The 22,325-nt window shown below is 37.6% G+C and overlaps 1 protein-coding gene across 1 annotated transcript; it reads right to left on the bottom strand.

The window, feature by feature from the left end:
- Positions 1-14,299: 14,299 nt before the first annotated feature.
- LOC141713262 (cycloartenol Synthase-like) lies at positions 14,300-21,734 on the bottom strand. The gene is made up of 18 exons (XM_074516590.1): positions 21,533-21,734; positions 20,749-20,934; positions 20,493-20,582; positions 20,204-20,398; positions 20,030-20,114; positions 19,368-19,534; positions 18,403-18,591; positions 18,077-18,190; positions 17,343-17,465; positions 17,108-17,230; positions 16,555-16,653; positions 16,357-16,413; positions 16,089-16,135; positions 15,838-15,981; positions 15,512-15,689; positions 15,320-15,400; positions 14,882-14,965; positions 14,300-14,753 (listed from the first exon to the last, which is right to left on the bottom strand). Exons 1-18 carry the CDS (start codon positions 21,728-21,730, stop codon positions 14,643-14,645), a joined length of 2,271 nt encoding a protein of 756 aa, XP_074372691.1. The 5' UTR covers positions 21,731-21,734; the 3' UTR covers positions 14,300-14,642.
- Positions 21,735-22,325: the final 591 nt, after the last annotated feature.

The raw sequence follows: 22,325 nt of genomic DNA, 5'->3' as shown, positions 1-22,325 counted from the left end.
CCTCATTAATCCCTTTAAAGGGGATACTTTTAGCAGTACTAAGTCCCCTACTTCATACTCCTTGTCCTTTCGGGCTAGGTCTACATATTTCTTCTGTCTGTCTTGGGCTGCTACCAGCCGTCCTCTGATGAGATCCACTATGTCTTTGGTCCTTTGGACCACTTCGGGTCCGAGCATCTTCCACTCTCCTACTTCATCCCAGTATAAGGGAGATCGACACCTTCTTCCGTACAGGGCCTCATAAGGCATCATTTCGATGCTGGCATGAAAGCTATTGTTATAAGAGAACTCGATCAATGGTAAGTGATCATCCCAACTTCCTTTAAGGTCTATTGCACAGACTCTCAACATATCCTCTAGTGTCTGGAGGGTCCTTTCACTCTGCCCATCCGTTTGGGGATGGTAAGCGGTACTCATGTTTAATTTGGTCGCCGCACATTCCTGAAATCTCCTCCAAAATCTGGAGTTGAACCTGGGGTCTCGGTCTGAGACAATGGACGCTGGGACTCCATGTCGCGTAACTATTTCCTTAAGGTAAATGTCCACCAGTCTATCGACCGTGTATCTCTCATTGATAGGAATGAAATGAGCTCACTTTGTCGGTCGGTCTATAATCACCCATATGGCATCATGATTGCCTTTCGTCCTTGGTAAGCCGACAACAAAATCCATGGCTATCTGTTCCCATTTCCATTCGGGAATCTCCAGGGGTCGTAAAAGTCCACTGGGACTCTGGTGCTCTGCCTTTACTCTTTGGCAAGTCAAACATTTACTTACCCATTCTGCTATGTCCCTCTTCATGTTGGGCCACCAGTAATATTCCTTCAAATCCCTATACATCTTGGTGCTTCCCGGGTGAATGGAATATCTTGAACTATGGCTTTCATCCAAAATCTCGTCTTTAAGCTCTTGAACATTCGGAACCCAAATCTGGTAGGAGTACCTCATTATCCCTTTGTCATCTCTCTCAGTATGGATCTCTTCTCCAGTCATTGACTCTATGCCTTAATTCATTACTTTCTCTTGGCACAACCTAATCTTTTCCAATAACTCTGGCTGCATCGAGATCTCAAACAGCTTTTCAGTCCCGGCTCCGGATTACCTTTACTTCTATTTCCATTCTCTCGAAATCCCTTATCAATTCCTCCAAAGTCATTATCATTTTGAGTGTTTCCTTCCTGCTAAGGGCGTCAGCCACCACATTGGCTTTCCATGGATGATATAGAATCTCACAATCATAGTCCTTGATTAGTTCTAACCATCTCCTCTGGCGCATGTTGAGCTCTTTCTGCGTAAATATATACTTGAGGCTCTTATGGTCTGTGAAAATCTCGCACTTCTCTCCATACAAGTAGTGCCTCCAAATTTTCAAGGCAAAATTTATTGCCGCGAGCTCAAGGTCATGAGTAGGATATCTAATCTCGTATTCCATCAGTTGTCTCGACGCATACGCAATCACCTTACCGTGTTGCATAAGCACACACCTTAATCCTTTGTGCGACGCGTCACTATATATCACAAAATCTCCTTTTCCGTCTGGCAATGCCAACACCGGGGACATTACCAACCTTTTCTTTAATTCTTGAAAACTGTTCTCGCATTTTTCCGTCCATTCAAACTTCTCTGTCTTACGAGTAAGTCATGTCAAAGGGGCTGCGATCTTCGCAAAGTTCTATACAAATCTACGATAGTAGCCGGCCAATCCTATGAAACTTCTTACCTCTGTGGGTGTGGTTGGCCATTCCCAATTTGAGACCGCCTCTATCTTGGAGGGGTCGACCAATACTCCTTCTTCATTGATCACATGTCCTAAAAATTGTACTTCATTCCGCCAGAATTCACACTTCGAGAATTTGGAAAATAACTGTTCCTCTCTGAGTATTCCTAGAGCTATCCTCAAATGCTCTGCATGTTCTGCCTCGGTCCTTGAGTAGATTAAAATATCATCCATAAAAACTATCACACACTTGTCCAAGTACTTCTTGAATACTCTGTTCATTAAATCCATGAAAGCCGTTGGGGCGTTGGTTAATCCAAAGGACATTACCAAGAACTCATAGTGCCCATACCTGGTACGGAACGCGGTCTTGGGAATATCTTCGGGTTTAATCTTTAGTTGGTGATAACCAGTTCTCAGGTCAATCTTGGAAAAATAAAAAGCATCCTTTAGCTGGTCGAACAGATCGTCTATTCTAGGTAACGGGTACCTGTTCTTTATGGTTAGCTTGTTCAACTCTCGGTAGTCGATGCACAACCTCATGCTCCCATCTTTCTTCTTAACAAATAACACCGGTGCTCCCCACGGAGACACACTGGGTCTTATCATACCCTTATCCAAAAGTTCCTACAATTGGGTAGCTAATTCCTTCATTTCTAATGGGGCTAACCGGTAAGGTGCCTTTGAAATTGGCGCCGTCTCTGGGGCCAACTCAATAGCAAATTCAATCACTCTATCGGGTGGTAATCCCAGAAGGTCTTGTGGGAAGACATCTTCAAATTCATTGACTACCAGAATATCTTGCAAGTTGGGCACCTCCTTCTGCGTGTCCACCACATAGGCTAGGTAAGCCTCATTCCCTTTTCGTAGCATCTTATTGGCCTGGGCCATGGTCAAAAATTTCCGTTTCTGCCTCTTTCCTCTAAATATGACTTCTTTATTCCCTGGGATATTCAACTTAACTTTCTTCCCCTTACAGTCTATCTGAGCATCATTACTAGATAGCCAGTCCATTCCCAAAATTATATCAAACTCCCCTAATTTAAAAGGAATTAGATCAACACTAAAAGATTGTTCCCCTATGCCTAACTCACAGGCGGGGTGAATCTGGTTAACAGGAATAATTTCATGGTTGGCTATTTCCACTTGTAAGGGTTCTATCAAGGGTTCAACCTTAAGTCTTAATTTATGCGCAAAGTCCTTTGATATAAAAGATTTAGTTGCTCCAGAATCAAATAAAACATTTGCACTAATTGAATTTAGAGAAAGGGTACCTGCTATCACAACTGAGTCTTTCATAGCATCTTGGACTGTCATGTTGAAAGTCCTCGCAGTAGGTGGCTTATTAGAAGCAGCTCTGCTTGCTCCCGAAGCTGCTGGTTTGTTCATTGGGCATTCCCTCTTCCAATGACCCGGGCGTCCGCACTGATGACAAGTGGTGGTTGGAATGACAGCAGGGGTTGATGAAGAGCACTTAGTTGAATAGTGACCCTCTCGACCGTACTTAAAGCAGGTTACTGGCTTTCCCTTACACTCCCCAGAATGCATCCTTCCACAAGTGTTAGAGGCTGGCAATGGGGGTCGAGACTGGTTAGAATAGGATATTCTTGACTTCTGGCCGCTCTGGCTCACATTCACACTCATTGGCCGCTTAAACCCAGTGTTCTTTCCGGGTAGGGACACTGATCCTCTATTAAATCTAGTTGGGAGGCTCCCTCCTGCGGAACCTCCACCCATGCTCATACGTTTCCTCTTTATTACCTTTTTCTCTCTTTCCTTCTGCATCTGTTCACTTCCGGCTTCTACAATTGTTGCCTTTTGCACTAGAGTGGCATAATCTGTAAGCTCAAGGATTGCCACCCTATTCTGAATCCACGGTTTCAGTCCCTGCTGAAACCTCCTACCTTTCTTTTCCTCGGTGCTCACAAACTCCGGCACAAACCTTGATAACTCAGTAAATTTTGCTTCGTACTCTGCTACAGATAAGTTATTCTGCTTTAGCTCCAAGAACTTGAGCTCCATCTGGTTTTCCATAAACCTCGGGAAATATTTTCCCAGAAACAACTTACTGAACCTCTCCCAGGTTATGATAGCATCTGTCTCCATGTTTTTCTTGGCCTCCCACCCGTAGTTAGCCTCTCCTTTCAGAAGGTAGGTAGCAAATACAGTCTTCTGTGCCTCATCGGTACTCAGAATCTCAAAGGATTTCTCCATTTCCTTTAGCAATGCCCTTGCCTCAACTAGGTCGGCTGATCCGTGGAACTCAGGGGGCTTATGGGACTTGAAAGCCCTAAAAGAGTTTGCCACATCATTGTTATTTCCTTGAGGGGGTGGGTTGGGTTGACGTTTCAAGTTCTACCTTAGTAGTTGCATGAACTGTCCCATGGGATCCATGCCTGGGTTTGGTACCGGTTGCTCAACCTCAGTTTCTCCTTCTTCAGCCTCTATCTCAAATCCTTCAACATCATATGTTTCCTCCTCCTCTTCGTACAGGGAGTCATCCTGTTCAACATAATCCTCATCATCCTTTTCACTGTGTTCTTGGTTTCTACCGTCCTGGTTATGGCTTCCCTGGTCCTCAGATCCAGGGTTCGCCCTAGTTCCAATCTTTCTTGGCGGCATGATACTGATAAATTTTTGGGAAATTCAACGTTAGGTCACAATCATACATAAAATTGTGCCTTGCACAGTTCTATAATGGGGAGAATGTATCTCGCAATTCTATTATATTATGACAGTTCTAATAAGAATTGCAGTAATAATAATGATAAAAACAGTGATCTCGTCACTAAGGAACTGAACTGAAAGGAAACAAATATATACATAATGCGGGAAATACATAGTTTGATCTGGTCAAAAGTACAACAGTTCTACAGCCATCTGCCCAAAAGTGATACACAAGAGTCTATCTGTCTAGTCAGAGAAAGGGATGCTATATACAAGTCAACTATCCCGGAAAATTGGCTCTTACTATGGCCTCGACTAACTAGACGACTAGACTACCCCATCACCAGGTCCTGAATCACACACCAGAGCAGGGTCAGCTCCCACACCCTTTCCATCGCACGACGGAAGATGTAGTCAGCCTGCCTCCTAGAGATCCTACCGTGTCCTGTCCCCCTGGAATGATCAGAGTCTCGCACAGGCCGTGAGGTCTATCCCCGTCAGCTCCCTCCTCAAGGATCGGGGTATAGTAGCCCTAGTCTCATAAGCTCGGGCACGGCTACCCGCCCTCTCCGCATCCAACTCCTTCCTGACCTCATCCATCCGGGGCTCAGCAACAGCCACTCGAGTCCTCAGTACATCCTGAACATAGCCGTGAGCTAACAAAGAGTGCCTATGGGCAGGGTCGAGAGGTGGTGAATCCGGAGCCGCTGGGGGTGCCTCCTCGGTGTACCTAGGCTCGGGAGTATGGGTCTCTGAGCTGTCATCATAGGGTCTCCAAGATAGTGGTAGAGGGGTAGGAGCTCTGACCACCGGGAGTGAGGGTAAAAGGGTACCAGTGTACTCTACCATAGCTCTGACATGCTCCTCAGCTACTAGGACCTCATCCGGGTCCTCCTCATCTGAACTCGCAATAACCTCCGTCTCTGACTCCTCTGAGGGGTCCTCCTCCTCCTCCTCCATCTCAGGCTCCTCCTGATCCTCGGCATCTAGTAGTGCCTCATCATGCACACGCTCGAACATCTCTGGGTCCTCTATCTCATGAGCCTACACATTAAATGAGCTAAGTTACTATCATGATACTTATAAGGGTTCCCGTAAGGGTTTTAACTGTCATTGTTACTTTAAGTAGTCCGACTATGAACTTGGGAAGAGTTCTTATTATCTTTGTGAGTTTATTATTATATCGTCGCATCATCTCTGAGGTTTATAACGCTTAGCTCTAATACCATTTATATAACACCCCCAGATCCGGGGTCGGGGATCCGGGTCGTCACGGTCTTTCTTTCCACAATATCACTTAACTTAATTAATAATAAATAACCTCAACCCCACACTAAAACACACCACAACACGTTATAGACGTTATAGTCTAAGAGATGAAATTGAAATAAGTACAAGTCCTTGAATCCACAATTTAAAAGTTATTACAACCCAAAATGATTACTTGATAAGTTTATAGTTAATTGTCATTATCTGCCACAAGTTATAATTATACATAATTGATTCCCAAAAGTAGAATGCCTGATCTATAAATAGATCTACCTCTGCAGCTATAGCAGCTACGATATCAACGGGAAGACGCGGGATACTTCCCACGCGCTTGCGCTGGATCTGCTTGAGTCTGGCCATCTTTCCTAACTGTTGTTGTGTGATGAAGAAATGAAGCAAGAGTGAGCATTACAGCTCGTAAGATAATATATAGTTTAAACAATAATGCAAGTATCTAAATGGATAACTTACTAGAATCCTTTATCAAGTGTAAGGTAATTACTTACTGGATATAAGCTTAAAGGATGATGAAGTTACCAATTACTTCACTATACTTATACCATTTTTAGAAAACTACTTGAACTACCACTGTTCAAAGTATAATATGTTTCAAAAGTTCATCCCATAGATGAGACCACAAGTTAAGACTTGAATAGATTCAATCTTTGAAATATTATTGAATGAAATGAAGTTACGAGGTACTTCATTAAGTCCCGATATATATCCACATATATATCTCTTATACATTTCCTGGAAACCTCTGTCATGTAAAGTATGAACAGAGTTTGTAATATCCAATGAATTTTGGAAAGAAAAGAATTTTGGCATAAACCTGATATCTTGATGATCAGGCAAAGATACCAATAAGTAACCTTTTCTACTAGTAGATGGAAGAATTCCCCACTGGTCATCACCCTAGCCGCAATAGGACCTTATGCTGGACTGCCACTCAGCCACTTACGCATTTGATGGTCTCCCACTGAGCCACTTACACTTTCATGGACGCCCACTGAGCCCATGTTGCTTATGCCGACTCAATAGATGGACTTACTTCCCGAACGTTGGGTAAGTAATCAATTCATTTATCAAAACAGCAACCTTGTTGCGAACATAAATACACCACAGAGCCGGATCCCTCAGGTTTTGAGCGAGTATTTAAATCCCATTTGAAAGGAAGATCTTAAATATACAAAAATGAGTTTTGGGATCCGCTCTAACTTTTAAAATCATTTTGAAGACTCGAAAATACTTTTAAGAATGTTTGGTGTAATGCTGATTTAATGACATAAATAAGTCCCGATATATTAGAAAATATATGAATATTATTATTTAAATAATATCCCATAAGGATAATCTCTATATAAATAATTTGAAGTAGAAGTTTTAAAACTAATACTTGAAATGAATATTAAATAACCAAAGATATACTTATACGAAAGTACTATCTTTATTTGAATAATCGAAAATAAGTTTGATTATTGAAACATTATTCTTTAATAAAATAAAGAATATTATTTAGTAAATAATCGGAGTCATAAGTCCTCGAATGAATATTCAAAGTAATATTCATTAAATAGAATAAACAGAGTCATAAGTCCTCGAATGAATATTCAAAGTAATATTCATTAATAAAAATAAAGTTATCGAATAAACCTTATTCGATTAATAGTTTTAAAAACTATATCTATATATCTATATATATAAATATATAATATACTCGGGAACATCGACTCCCGATTTTAGAAAATATTCGCCTTTGGGTCCCCTATACTAAGGGTATACGCAATTACTGCTTATCTCTAGCATAGGTATTATGCAACTATAAGCATTGGAATCAACATATAGATATCAAGATTACGAAACAGACATGCATATATCCCATATCAGCATGCTCCAATATATCGTAAGATTTGCTAATTAACCATCATAGATCTATCACAAGATAATGCATATCCATATATTTACATCACAATAACAGTATAACGGGTAGAAAACTTGCCTGAGCGACTGGGGGTGATAAAAGGCTTGGGACGAGTCTGGTAACCTATAAACAACATATAAGTTAGAATTAAACCAAAGTCGCTTATGAATCTATACTTTAACCAATTAGACCATAACGTTCGCTTTTGCGCTTAACGATTCACTTAAGTCGCTCGAGTAACCTCGGCTCCACCATTTTTAATAAATTAACCATTAAGGGTTTTAGGGAGATTCTTTCGCGAGTACCCTACCAACTGCCTAATCCACTTCACATAATTTTTTATACTCCAATTAGTCATTTAAGGGCCTTAACCAAGGTTTTAAAGTAAGGCGAGGGGTAAGGATTCGGTCGCGAAACACCGTTACTTAAAACGGTCGTTTCTCCTAAACCGTACATCGGATTCAAGCGAATCACATATCAAAACGAAGCTCGTAACATGAACTATCTAATAATGGAAATGGTCAAACCATAACAGTGAGTTCACGGGTCCTGATGTTAAGAACAAAAACAGTCTAAAGTAAATCGGGTATTACGACGGCTATGTTTACGCGATTACCAAATTTAAACCATTCCAATGAATTCACAATTCAACCCACAATCACCACTACAACCAAACTTCATCCATTCTTTACTACAACAGCCCCAACAACTCAATATTTCTAATTTATACTACTTCTCAATCATGAACTAAGAGCTTACTTAAGTTCATTAACTAATCATCAAGATTTACAACTCCAAAAACATTACAAAACTAACCAATCTCTATACTTCAATACTCATGCCTCTCATGAACTATACTACTCATAATAAGCTCTTAACATTCAATAATAATGCTAGGTTAAGAGATTATACCTTCCTTGTGAGTAGGAGTAACTAATGAGCTTGGAAACAACCTTGGAAAATCCTTACTAAAGCTTTATCTAAACAAAAACACAAGATCAAAATTTCAAGTTCTTGAAAAACACTATTCACTCTCTTCTTCCATGAATTATAGGAAGAGATTGTGAAGGAATTTGAAGCTTAGATTTATAGGATATCTATATCTATGTACAAGGAACCTTAGATAATTACCTCACTAATTAACAAGGCTTGGAACTTGAATTTGAGTTTTTCTTTCTCTGAAAAATAAAAGGGGCCGAGAGCTTTTTCTGGAAAAGGTGAAGTCAACTTGTGTTTTGTGTTATGAATTATTTTGCTTCGGTTGTTTTGCCTTTTGTTTTGCGTAATTACCTTTTAACCATGGTAAATTTTGTGTGGTTTATAATCAACCAACACTTCCTTCCCTTTGGTCATGCTTATGTCATCCTTCTATGTCATCTTCCCACACTTGTCCTCTTCTTGTTGGTGTGATGACTTCATCATCATTTACCTCTTTGATTAACTCCTAATTACTTGGCTAATGACCGCTGATCTGTTATACAGGTTCACTTAACTTTGGTTCTCATTTATCGTTTGAGGGATCATACCCGGGATCTTATTACTTGGGTTTCCTTAACCTCTCTCAATACATTATATTTCTTTTATGATCCTCTCTTATGATTCTTGAATTTAATCCTTTTAATCATGTTACCTTATACTCAATTCTTTCGGTATCTGGTTGATTTTCGGGAAAAATCAAAGTGTTCGAATTTAGATTCTGACAATCTTTACATACACTTATATACCCTATAGAGTACTAATAAGATCTTAGAATAACAATAGAAGAACCCCTCCTAGTGTGGCATGAAAAGTTTTCTTATTCAGCATAATCAGCAAAAACACTATTCATAAGGGTTACAAAAAGTTCAAAATTTTGGGGTTATTATAACTGATGGGGGAATGAAATGAAGCACCGATAATTGAAGAAATAAATTCAGTCAAAGAATGCGTGTAAATAGGGAAGATTAAACGAAGGTATTAGTGGCGAACTGATAGAGAAGAACATTATAATGAATCTCATATCAGAATTCTCCATAATTAAAGTGAAATCCCGAAGATTCTAACGAATGATTTACCAAGGTTACCTCGAAACATACGGTGAAATTTCTCATGGTTACTGCACAGAGTCATGAGTAAAGGAAACTTCAGGAGTGTGGAATGAAAGAATAATGAAATAAAGAGTGTTTTATGCTATGCACAAAAGAGGTCATGGGAAAAAGAGAATGGAGGTATGAAGTTACGCATCGATTATCATAAGTTGTAAGTCTGAAGATTAAATGAACATGATGTACCAGGAGTATTTGGATAGTGTAATTGTATTTATTGATAACATCTTCGCCCATTCAAGGACTAAGGAAGACGAAGTTGAACGCCTGAAGATATGCATGTGAAGGGTTGAAAAGTAGCAACTGCATTCTTAGCTTCAAAGGTATGAATTCTGGTTGTAATTGATTTTGAGCTCCAGTTGTGTGGTTAACTACCAAACATGAAAGGTCCATTTAAGGACAGATGTCTTGAGTAGAAAAGAAAGAGTGAATATCATTAGGATTACCGGGGAATGAGTAAAGGAATTTGAAAAGTTAGAAATTGAAGAACATGTTTTGATCAGGCTTCTGGATTATACTGATACTTACTTTGTTGTTAGATATCGAAGGTGGTATTAATATAGATGATTGATGTTGACTTTAGTATGGAATGTTGTGAGCATCAAAGTTCATATTGATATCTCATTTGATATGACAACAAAATGAGTATTAGTACCAAGAGTTCCGTTTTGAATAAAGTTATGATTCATTTCGTTCCAAATTAATATATTTCCTTTCAGACAGTAAAAGATTCTCGCTCGATGAATATACTTGATAATGATTAAAAAAAGAAAAAAAGAGAGAATTGAAGTATACTAAATGGTGAGTTAAATGCAATTGCCGATATTTTCCTTTAATTTTTAGTTTTTGAATAGATTTTGAACATTTTGAAGCATAAGATGCCATGAGCTCAGTATATCGGACGCAGATGAATGAAAAGTACGAGAGATCGATTAAAGATTCTCGAATATGATTAGAAAATGATCATAGGCCAGACTAACCGAACAAGAGGAGACATGAAAAGTAAAGTAGAACATTTAGTGAAAATAGAAAGTTCATGAACACGAACTATTAGAATTGGAAAGAAAAGAAGATTAGTGTAAATTAAGTTAGTCCTTTGAAACAATGAGGTAGATAGAACGATTGTGAATGAGTTGGTCTTGTTGTCACAGGTATAACGAGTTCATAAGACGTTCATGTGTGTATGACCATGAAGAGTAATTTAGCTCCAAATGTATGAAGTAAAGATTGAGTTAGGGGTTGCATGAGCAACTGATAAATTTGATGTCGGTAGGGGACCGTTAAATAGTGATGAGTTCCGAGAATATTTAAGTAAGATACTCAAAAAATATCATGGTCTGTTCCTTAGCATGATTCTGAGGACAAAATCCTTTTAAGGGGGAAAGGATGTAACATCCGGGAAATATTATGTAATTATTTTTATCAATAAATAATTATTATGTGAATTTTGGTGAATTATTTGATAATTGATATAAATATTTGGGTATTGATATCTGATAAAATTATGATATTTTAATTTTTAATTATCCAGAATTACATATTGATAATTTTGGTATTTTCTAGTAATCTTTGGATTATTATGTGATTTTATAAGGTTTTATCGAATTAATAATGATTATATTTTATGAAATTATAAAATTAATTCTTAGAATCAGAAATCGTCCCAGTTCAACCGTTTTTGCGATTTTACAACCCGAAACTCTACTGAAAACTCCTTCTTAACCTAATCTAATGATTCCGAACACTTTCCGTATTTTGACTTTTTCGATCCGGGGTACGGTTTGACCCGTACGAGTCCCGACGTGAAATTTTCGATACGCTAATTATTGTTATAGATCGATAAAACTCGTATTCTCAAAAGGCGGGGTTTTATCACCTTATTTTTGTATAAAGTATTTTATAAGAGGCTCTGTATTGAGAATTTTCCAAATCTGGTATTAAAATCATATCGTCTTTTTAGTTACTTAGCGGCTAAGTAACCTATTTTCGAATCCAACATGTAAAAATAATTATCGAATTATTAAATATATAAAATATGTGATGGGTCTGTTACCTGTGTGTCACCTTATTGTTAAATATGGGTAATTATTGGGGACGAACCTTATTTGTATAATTAATTATTGAACCTTATTGTCCGTACCCTTCTCCTCCCTTCTCGTCCCTGCTTCCCCTGTGTTCCGGCCACCGCTGCTGCTTATTTTCGGTGGCAGGCGGTGTGGTTCGCTCCTGTGTTATTCCTGTCCGCGTGTGTATATATACGTAAGTATATGTGTGTGTGGGTGTTGTTATGTTCGTGTGTGTGTGATTGTGTTGTTTGTTCCCTGTTTCTTGCCTTGCTTCCTGCGTTCCTTTTTCCGGCATATCTCCGCCTGTGCTCTATTGTTTCTGATTGTGGTATATTTTATGCGCGTGTGTGCTACGTGTGTGCAGCCTGCTTGATTTCATAATTTTTAATATTTTAAATTGTTTTCTGCAGGAAAGTAGTTGAATAATATCAATGAAATAAATAAACATTCGTGCAGGAAATTATAAAGATTAATCAGTGAAATCCGTGTTGGACGCCAGTTAGAAACGAGAACCCGCGAATTTTACCGTCGTCGACGATGAGCCTCGGCGATGAGTCTCGGCGAGCCGACGGTGGACGATGATGATTTTAATCTGAGTCCTAAACTATAAATAAATAAAATTAGTTATAAAATAAAGTCCGAAACAAAAACGAATAATAATAATTAATAAATTGAATTCATATCGGTGGATGGGATTGATAAATGGATTTATGAATGGCTTGATGTTGCGTTGTTATGATTGACGTCGAGTTGATTTCGACGGGTAGGCCGATAAATAAAGGAGACGCTGCCCGATTTTCAGAAAATTGATTCCGTAAATACGGGAGCGTAACCCGCAATTATCGGAGACGTCGAATAACTATATATAGTTATATTATATGAACTTAATTGCGGTTGAGACAAGATAATTTATAAATAATCGATTACCCTATTTTTCAAAACGACGAGTATACGTATTTTCTGAAAATAAATACCGATCTGAGTTTTTAAGGTGCAAACCATAATTGCTATGTGTATTTCAATAATACATATAAATATGAGACGGGATATGAAACCGTATGGGTAGAGGTGATAGAAATTTGACGTTAAGCTTAAGTGATTATCTAAATTAGGGTATTTCAACCCTGTAGGTCCTAAACGGAAAACCCGAGTATCGACATCGGACTAGGAATGATCTAGTGATTAGACGTCGAGATCAACGAAGTTCCAATCGAAGAGCCTGAGTGTTGGGATCGTATCCAAAATGTGATAGTAGTTTGACGATAAAGCCAAACGTTCAAGTCGAACCAAAGTCAACTAGTAATAGCGATTAAAGTTTATTGAGGCAAGTATTCCTGAACTTTCTTTAAAAATACTAGCAATTATTTCTTCGTCCCTATTCTAAGTTCAAAATAGTTAAATGTTTTACATTTCGCTGCAATTACTCTTATTATACATATTTTTTTCATTATTGTTCCTATAATTCGATTGCTCTCTTGAACAAATACCCATTCTTTTGGATTATTTGTGAACCCTGAATTGGGATGTTTTGAATTCAAAATGATTTGACATCAAAATACTCCAGGGGCTGGATAGTGATGTGTGGGATTAAGTGTTCTTAATCCTAAGGACCATGACATAACCGGATCCTTGAGATGGGCCGTAGAGCCTGGGTACCAGACTGGATCTATACAGGTAGGTATAGATCTGCACTGTATCCTGACTGATCAGCCGGATATAGGTGCGAACTAGTGTCCAGTCTAATTTATTATTGATCTCCATTAACGAAATACTCTCTCGAAAAGTTTTATGATTCCAAAACCGGACAAAACCTTGATTCAGGAGATGAATCTAGGAATCGCTTGTCACTTTTGGATTTATAATTACCAGCTGGTTACAGCCAACGCTTATTCATTCAACTCCCTCAAATAAATAGAATTGTTTAAAATTGTTTAAAGATTTTGTCCGGAAATTTTACTTTGAAATTAATAATGCTTGAAACTCAAATTATATACTTGCTGGGCATTTTTGGCTCACTCTTCCTTTGTAAATTCTTATATCTTTCAAAAGCAGATAAGGATAAAAGTGAATAGCTTTCCTTAGACAGCAGAAGTTAGAGAAATCTCCGCTGCGAGAGGACGAAGATGTTAGAAAAATATGACAAGGACGTTAGCATAAAGGTATTTACACTCGTATTGTAGTTGTTGTGAATTGTAGAAGGTTAGATTCTTGTTTCATACCATAACTTGTAAACGATCCAGATTCAAGGGGATTAATTGAATATTCTTTTATTTTATGTAAAGATTGTTTAGTGACACCAAATCGTGACCCCGGATTTGGGTTGTTACAGTATGTCTTCCGGCTTAATCTTCAATTGATGGTAGCCCGACCTCAAATCAATCTTCGAGAAACAGCACACTCCCTTAAACTGGTAAAACAAGTCATCTATCCTTGGCAGGGGATACTTATTCTTGATGATCAACTTATTTAACTCCCGATAATCGATACACAACCTCATACTTCCGTCCTTCTTTACGAATAACATTGGTGCAACCCGTGAAGATAAACTTGACTTAATCACACCTTTATCCAACAATTTCTGAAGTTGTTTAACTAGCTCTTTCATTTCTACTCGGGTCATTCGATATGGAGCCTTTAAAACTGGTTCTACTCCGGGAACTAAATCAATGGAAAACCCGATCTCACGATCTGGTGGCAATCCTGACAACTCATCTGGAAAAACGTCGGGAAATTCTCCTTTACATTATTTTCAAAACTCAAATCCAATTCAGTTATACCAAATTTTACATCAATAAAAATCTTTCATATACTACATAATTTTATTACTAAAATATATAAAAAAGGAACCAAAATAATGAAGTTGGTAAAAAACGAGGCATAACAAATTTCATTAAAATGGTTTAAAAGTAGAAAATTCATCAACGATCCCGAAGAACCCGACATCTATATTCTCCAAGAGCCCATATAGGGAAAATGTTTCTGTATGCAGCATAAGTCACCATGCAGTTCTTGTTAAGGACCCCCATGATCTGTGTTTTTTCAAGAAAGTCGGATAGCATTAGATTTTCTTTTAACGGTAATATAAAAAATAAAAAAAAAATTGTATTCATCAGCCTGTAATAAATCTAACAGGGAAGTAGAGATAGGAGACAAAGACCTCCTGCGGAAAATCTCCGTCTTCCATTTGAGAACTGATTATGAATTTCGCTGCATGGTGCAACGGTGTTGCATCTCTTTCGGCCTGTGAATAAGTAACATCACATTCAATATAGTAGAAGAACTAATACAGTTGGAATATAGTTCCAGATAGGCAAACACAGCATTGTGTAAATTGAATGCTTGATGAAAAAAATATATTATAGAGGCTTAATTAAATATTGAGAATGGAAACTGAATGGCATGTCTTGATCTAGTTTCAACAGAGCATGTCTTTAACACATAACAGAACACAAAGGGGATGTGAGAGTGGTACATTGTACACTACGGTGTTATTGGCCCCAGAGTCTGGTGAAGGGTATAAAAAGTCAGACCTAGTTTGTAGCACAAACATGGAAATAATTTTAAGAGGGGCAAAGACAGTTGGATAATATTATACCTGTCCAGCATCAATGAGAGCCATCATAGCCCATGCAGTACTCATAACGTGAGAGCGGTCACCCTCAAGATTTGTATACACCTGTTGAAACAACAATATTAATTAATGAATCAAGTGTTTGCGAAAAAGAGAGAGAGAGAGAGGATATGATAAGGGGATGTCTTGGTCCATGTGGAACTTGATATACTTGACCTTGTTTTGACAGGAAAGATAACTCTCTCCCCAACCACCTGAATCAACTTGTTTGGACAACAAATAATGGCAACCCTTGCGAATACTTGAGCAACTACCGAAGCTCCTTCCTGCAGCTACTAAACCTTTTATGCCAAACCATGCCCCATATGTAAAGCAGACTCCCCAAGAACCATACCTAGTTATGATATTGAATAAATTAGAGCCACAACATCAACTAATACCAAATTTCAAAGGATTCAAACAAGCCCAGAAATAAAATAAGGCACGCTGTTTAATAATGTTGGCTGCGTAAGCTCAGACTGTAAGAATAAGTAGGGAATAACCATGACCCATCTGGTTCTTGTTTTTCTTCAATAAACGCAACAGCTTTTTCTATAGAAAGCTTAATTTCTTCCCGACGATGCCCAGGATATAATTTTAGGAAAGATGACAAAGCTTGTATTGCCGCTGATGTACATTCAACATAACTGCATTAACCATTTTTCTTTTTGCAATTAGAAACAAGGATATATTAATGGATAAATTTTGATGAAACTTCTGTAGTGAATAACATATTTAGTTGCTGATATCTTACGGGTAGTCAATAGCGTTGTCTCCGAATAATTCAGAAGGATTAATATGCTGACAAATGACAAATCCAACCATATTGTAAGCAACTGGGTGAATTAATTTCTAAATCCATTCTAAATGAAAAACTCAAAAGAGAACTTATTGCTAGTGAAGTAAGCTACAAAGTCACATATCTCTGTTTAACAAATTCCAAAAGCATGCCAGAGTATTACAGAAGTTTTTCAGATGCCAAACTCACATAGAAACAATGCATATGTTGATGAAATATATACCTCCAGCCAACTATAGGATCTAGTGAGTTCATATGTTCCATAACCCCCACCACGGTTCTGCATGTATAGCAAACAAATCAATCCTAAGAAAATTTATTAAAAATAGCAACAAATTAAACGGAACAAGATAATATAAGAGCTATAAAAAATGACCTTCATAAGAAATTTTCAGTAGACAATGCAAGAAAGAATAATCACCTGTAGAGAAAGAATAAAATTGACAGCATCATATATCCGCTTGGCATCTAGTGGTTCACCAACGAGTTCTGTTGACAATTTGGACAGTAGTAGCGCAGCCTGAGAGAACAAAATTTTATTACAAGAACAAGCCGTATTTATGTAGAGAGACTTGTGCTCAAATGAAGATTGAGAAATCATCTCAACCCTATATTATTGACAATCCACTTGTTTAAGAGATTAATATTATTAGACCGATGATTTGTAGCATCATAGTCCGTGATTTTGTACTACCATGACCGGTGAATTGCCCCTGCAAATGTTATTTGTATCTGGTTTCTAGAGGTTTTAGCCTAGCATGACCCAAGGATTTTGTTAGAGACAAATAGAATTTTGTTAGAATTAGAGACAAATAGAATTTAATATACCCAAGGATTTTGTTAGGAAACAACATCAGGAATTTCAATGAAACTATATACTTTTCGTTTTCAATGAAAAAGTTTATAACAATCCAAATCCAAGAATATTCCTGGTGAACGTTTTTATATGAATATACTAATGTGATGGTGACCACCTTGAGTCCTTCAGCAGTGCAATCTGCAAGTGGCCATCCCTGATCTGCAGTGGAGAAAGTCCAAGCACCTTTAGATATATGGCGATACCAGAACTCAAGGTCACCCGGGCAGTCATCAACAACCTTTAAGAAAAAACAGACAGGTCAACGGTATTTAAACGTGGATTATTTCTGAAGTCAAATACACAAAATGGTATAAGAGCTAAAAGTCTGGACGGATGAAGACTAAGTGTACCTGTGAGTTCTTTATGAACATGTGCGCTCTTCTGAGAGCTGGAACATATTCTTCAGTGAGTTCTGTTGATAGAAATGCTTGAACAGCAAAAGCTGTATCCCATAATTGACTCCCATTATAAACCTGCAAGAGATCAGTATGTATGCCTAAAGATTTTCTATTGAACTATGAATCTTGAACATGTTTAGCTACTTGGCTATTTTTACTATGACAACCTTAGATATATTATTGACACCTTGACAAATCCACACATATGTTAACTTCACTCAAGCTCCAATCAGTTAGTCTCAGATTGTCAAGTTGATACTGACTGCTCCTTTGGTTGCATACACGCTCATTTTGAAAAAAAGGAAAAGAACAGAAAAAATCATGTTTTTTTCAGTATATTAATCCTGCATCGGAATCATTTGGTAAATGAATAATTAGATTGCAAAAAGATATTTAGGAACCTTATAATTGAATAAGGCTTGGTTTAGAAACACAGTCTAGATATGAATGATTTAATTTAGTTCTCTTCAATTTCCTCGTAAAAACATATGAGAAAACCTTTCATTTCTCATGGTTTTTGTCGAACAGAAGTAGACAAATGAAATGTTTCAATCATGTGTCATGACATTTGGAGGCACTAAGACAAATTCTAGTCGTCACTCTAGAGATTGATTGCGTAAGTTCAGTAAAAGCCAGCCTCAGGAGGCTTATGAGTGTATAGATAGTAAAATCATAGGTCCAAAAACCTGCATTTTCATGCCATCCTCAGCAAGCCATAAATAGTCGTAGATTCGTGGAAGGTGTAGCTTAAAAGCCTCAGAATTTGGATCTTCCACCCAACAGCATAGCATATTTAACACCTGGGTAACAAATTGTTTAAAAGAAAATTAAGAACCATGTCATTTGAAGCAAACTACTTATTGTATTGAAGCATATGTTGAAAAGTAACGCTTGAGGTTAAGTCCTAATTAGAGTTTACAGATTCATACAATAAACTTGTCAGTTGTCACAAACTATTGAATATAGGAATTTACAGTGAAAATAAAAAGACCATCAAGAAATGTAAACTGACCTTGTTAATAGGCCCTAAACATATATACCTAGTATTCTCATCCTCATAATGCATATGTTCCATAACAGTGCGTAGAGCCTTCTCCCTTAACTTGCTTCCAGGCCAATGCACTAGAAAAGGTTCCACGACTTTGTGCAGAGTTCCCCAAAGTATATCCTGTATGAGAGAGTGTGGATAGAATAGATCTTCCTGCAGAAATGTGAGAGCTATCTTTACTAAGAAGTGCGTTGGTATTAAGTTAAGATCCAACCTTGCAGGAAATACGGTCTAAAGAGATTGGAGAGGAGTTTAAAACATTTTGCTGATGGGCCTTGCGAGAATCACAGGGAACAACAACTCATAGCACTCATAATATCTGTAACTTATATTCTCAATTAAGAGACATAGTACTCGAGAACTATGCACATTATGTCTATCAACAGGCTATTGAAATGGAACTTTAGCACTCATAATCTCTATAACTTATATTCTCAGGTATGATTCAGTAATTTCTAATTGAATATCATTGTATCTTTCTTTACTTTATTGTATTTCCATCTGGCATTATGACGCTTTAATTTCCAATTTTATTACTCTGTGACTCCCTTGATGTCCTATTTGTTCTCGTCATCCTCGCTTCTGTCAGTTGCCATATTATCTTCCTTGTGGTCTACTACTTTCTTACTAAAAAAAACCTATCGTAATAATACAGATATTGCAGTCATCTTAAGAGCTCAAACTTTGCACACATGGATGTAAAAATTGCAGCTCCCTATAATCTTCATTCATGAGAGAAGAAGTATCGACTGACACAGCTAAAGGTATGTTTTACTGGGGCTTTTAAGGTTCTACTTGTGACAAAAGATATCAGCAATCTTGGTAGCCAGCCTAATGGTAATCTGAAACCGGAAAAGGTTCTCCAAGTAAGGTACAGTGGCCACACCAGTTCAAGTCATTACTTAATGTGTTCAGTAGTATTTACACACCTTCGCACATGAGGTGCGAGCTTCATTCCAATCTATTTCAAGATAAGGTATGTTAAAAATCTCTTTTCTCAAAGCTAGCACTGTTGGTGTAATGGGACCAACAAACCTCCTTCCATATAAGTATGACATAGGCAGATGAACCATTCGACAGGGAGACCACATTCTTCCTGCAGAAGAAGGGCAAAATGAGATCATTGTAATTGGACAGGAAAGTGTAGCATTAATAGAGCTTAAAAGCCACGTTGCTTGTAAGATGTATCCATTTTTTTAAATAAATTATTAACTTCTAAAAGATCTAGTGCAGGACAGACTTGAGACATATTTAAGTACCGTACAACACATTTTAGAGAAGGGTCTAAAAATTAACAAGAAGCCAGCATATGGGAGAGGGAAACAAATAGTCAGGCCAAATAGTTGCCTGCAAGAATATTGTTATAAGTTATACCCACCATAAAACAATACAATAGGTTAACAATTTTATATTTCTGAAACTTGCCACAACTACATGGCATTATTGCAATATGGGGTTCTTGGTTGTAGTAAAAACTCTGAGTTAATCCTGACTCCTGGAAAAAAGTGAAACACCAGTTCCAAGGCTTTACTTGAAAAGGTTTTTGACATGATTTAGTTGCTAAAGCCAAATGTAGATTAAAGAATCAGACCTGGGTGAGTAGGTAGATTATAAGGTAACATCCATATCTCCGGTTGCAAAGGATTGTTTCCAGACCACTCGTAGACACCAAGAATCTGTCACCATAACAGAAAATATAAAAACGAAAAATTGTTTACCAGAAGAAATACGACTAATTATTAAGCAAGTTCCAGTTGTTCTGAACTGAGAGCCACATTTTCCCCCATGTTGATACTGAAGTGGCACCACCGTGCTCCAAGATCCATTGACGCCCTTTTTCCATTGCCCCTTGTCCGTCATTAGCTCCTTCTCCAAGCAGTCTCAAACTTACATAGCACATGATAGTACCAAACATAGTATTTGGACCCTCGATGTGCAAACCCCACCCACCATCATTGTTCTGAAATCACATGATAATTATTTTGAGCAACAACCACAAATATAAGGTTAAAATATAAGTTAACATAATAACTTCATCATAGGAGTGTACTTGCCTGATGATTGTAAAGATACCGGCACATCTCACGTTTATGTTCTACTGATAGGATTGTATTAAGTGCCCCCATTATTGATAGAGTTATAACCTGATAAATTAGAATACTAAATATCAAAGGAGTAACAGAATATCATGAAACTCTACTGAATGTTCTATAAACGTGTGCTGATCCAAGTTTGTATTATTTTTCTTCAATTTGGTACTAAAGGCAGTTAAACAACGGTAAGGGGAGTTGGAATGAATTATAAACTTACAAGACCAGGCATGAAAAACATAGGACCGCCATAATCTCCTGGCCAGTGTCCGTCATGGGCCTGGAGAGTTGAGTGAAATCCCAAAGCTCTTTTCAATGTTGCTGTTACTTTCTCCTGTGATATATCTTCTGTATCTTCTACATTGACTCGTGGTAAGACTATTCTATCTTGATTCTCATTTGCAAACTAGAAATATAAAAGCCAAAATGGTGTAAATCAGATTTAAACAGCTACTTTCCTACATAAAAATCTACAAACATGCTTTTATAACTATATGTTTATCAATTTAATCTGCATATATTTAATGGCCTAAGGCCTACTAGAGTAGTCTATCATGTATTATCGGATAAGGAGAAGCAATTCTCTACCCCTCTATACAGTTTATAGACTTCTATATATTTTGAGAATTGAGAAAAGAGAAACGGAGATAAAGAGTAGGGGGAGAGGGATGGGGGCTATAAAAAAATTGTAAAGGAGAGTGTCAGATCTTCTAATTATTATTAATTACAACTTTTCTGGTAGTTTTTGTGGTTGATGCTCTGAATCATCATCATTTATGTCTTTATATCCCTAATCAAGATGTCTTTATACACAATAACCTTGTTCATTCACCACATCCATCAAGATGTTCCCAAGTTCAAATCCTAGGTTTCATTCTCAAGGACTCTTTCATGTTTCTAAGGGTCGAGATCAGTTAATAGGGCGGACCCAAAAGATTTAATTGATCAAGTGCATGCAAGCTCTTCATTATGCACCAGATATTTATTTAGTCAAGTAATGTTACCTGAATGCGCATGAGGAGATCAGAGCTCTGTCTTTCTCGGAAGCGATTTTCATGGTAAGATTTGCGGGCTTTCTCGATCTGAGCGAGCTCTTCAGGAGATCCAAGGTTAGGATCAAACTCCCAAATTTGACGGCCTGAGTGATTGTTTGAAGTGCGAAGCCATGGACTTGCTCCTTCTGCAATTTTAAGCTTCCACATCTTCACACTGCCAATAATTCAACTATTAATTAGTAAGCAGATACACATGCAGCATTGGTGATCACTTAACAATCACCAAATACACATGTATAATGTACAGACAAGCATGCAGTAGATCGGAGATAACAAGTTTACAAGTCGAAATTCATGGCGAACAAACCTGATAAACTTTAGTAAAGGGATGAAGGGTGAATGTGCATGCAAGTGACTTAGATATAAATAATTAGGGAAACGATAAGTAAGTTTTTTGTTGTAGCTAGTAAAAACAAGGGCTAAACGATAATACCTAGAAATATTTGGTACCACATCAGTTTAAACACTCCAAACAAGTATTCTAGCATTGTAAATTTGGTTGATTAGATAAAAATAATGTTCATTTTCTTGTTTGCCGTTTGATAAACGAATTAAATGACATGTTCCCCAGTGGCCATGCAGTCCAGCCAGCCATGCAACTCAGAGCAAAGTCTCTAGCTCCGCAAGATGCTATTTATTGTGATTATATATAATTCGGTTTTAACATTTATTAGAGGGGTACGTTTGTTTTTTGTGCCTAATTAATTACCACTATATAAATAAATACAAAGTTGCATAGTTA

The sequence above is a fragment of the Apium graveolens genome, chromosome 3, assembly GCF_009905375.1.
Source record: "Apium graveolens cultivar Ventura chromosome 3, ASM990537v1, whole genome shotgun sequence".
NCBI classification, from domain to species: Eukaryota; Viridiplantae; Streptophyta; class Magnoliopsida; order Apiales; family Apiaceae; genus Apium; species Apium graveolens.
This window is presented reverse-complemented; position numbering and strand designations above follow the sequence as displayed.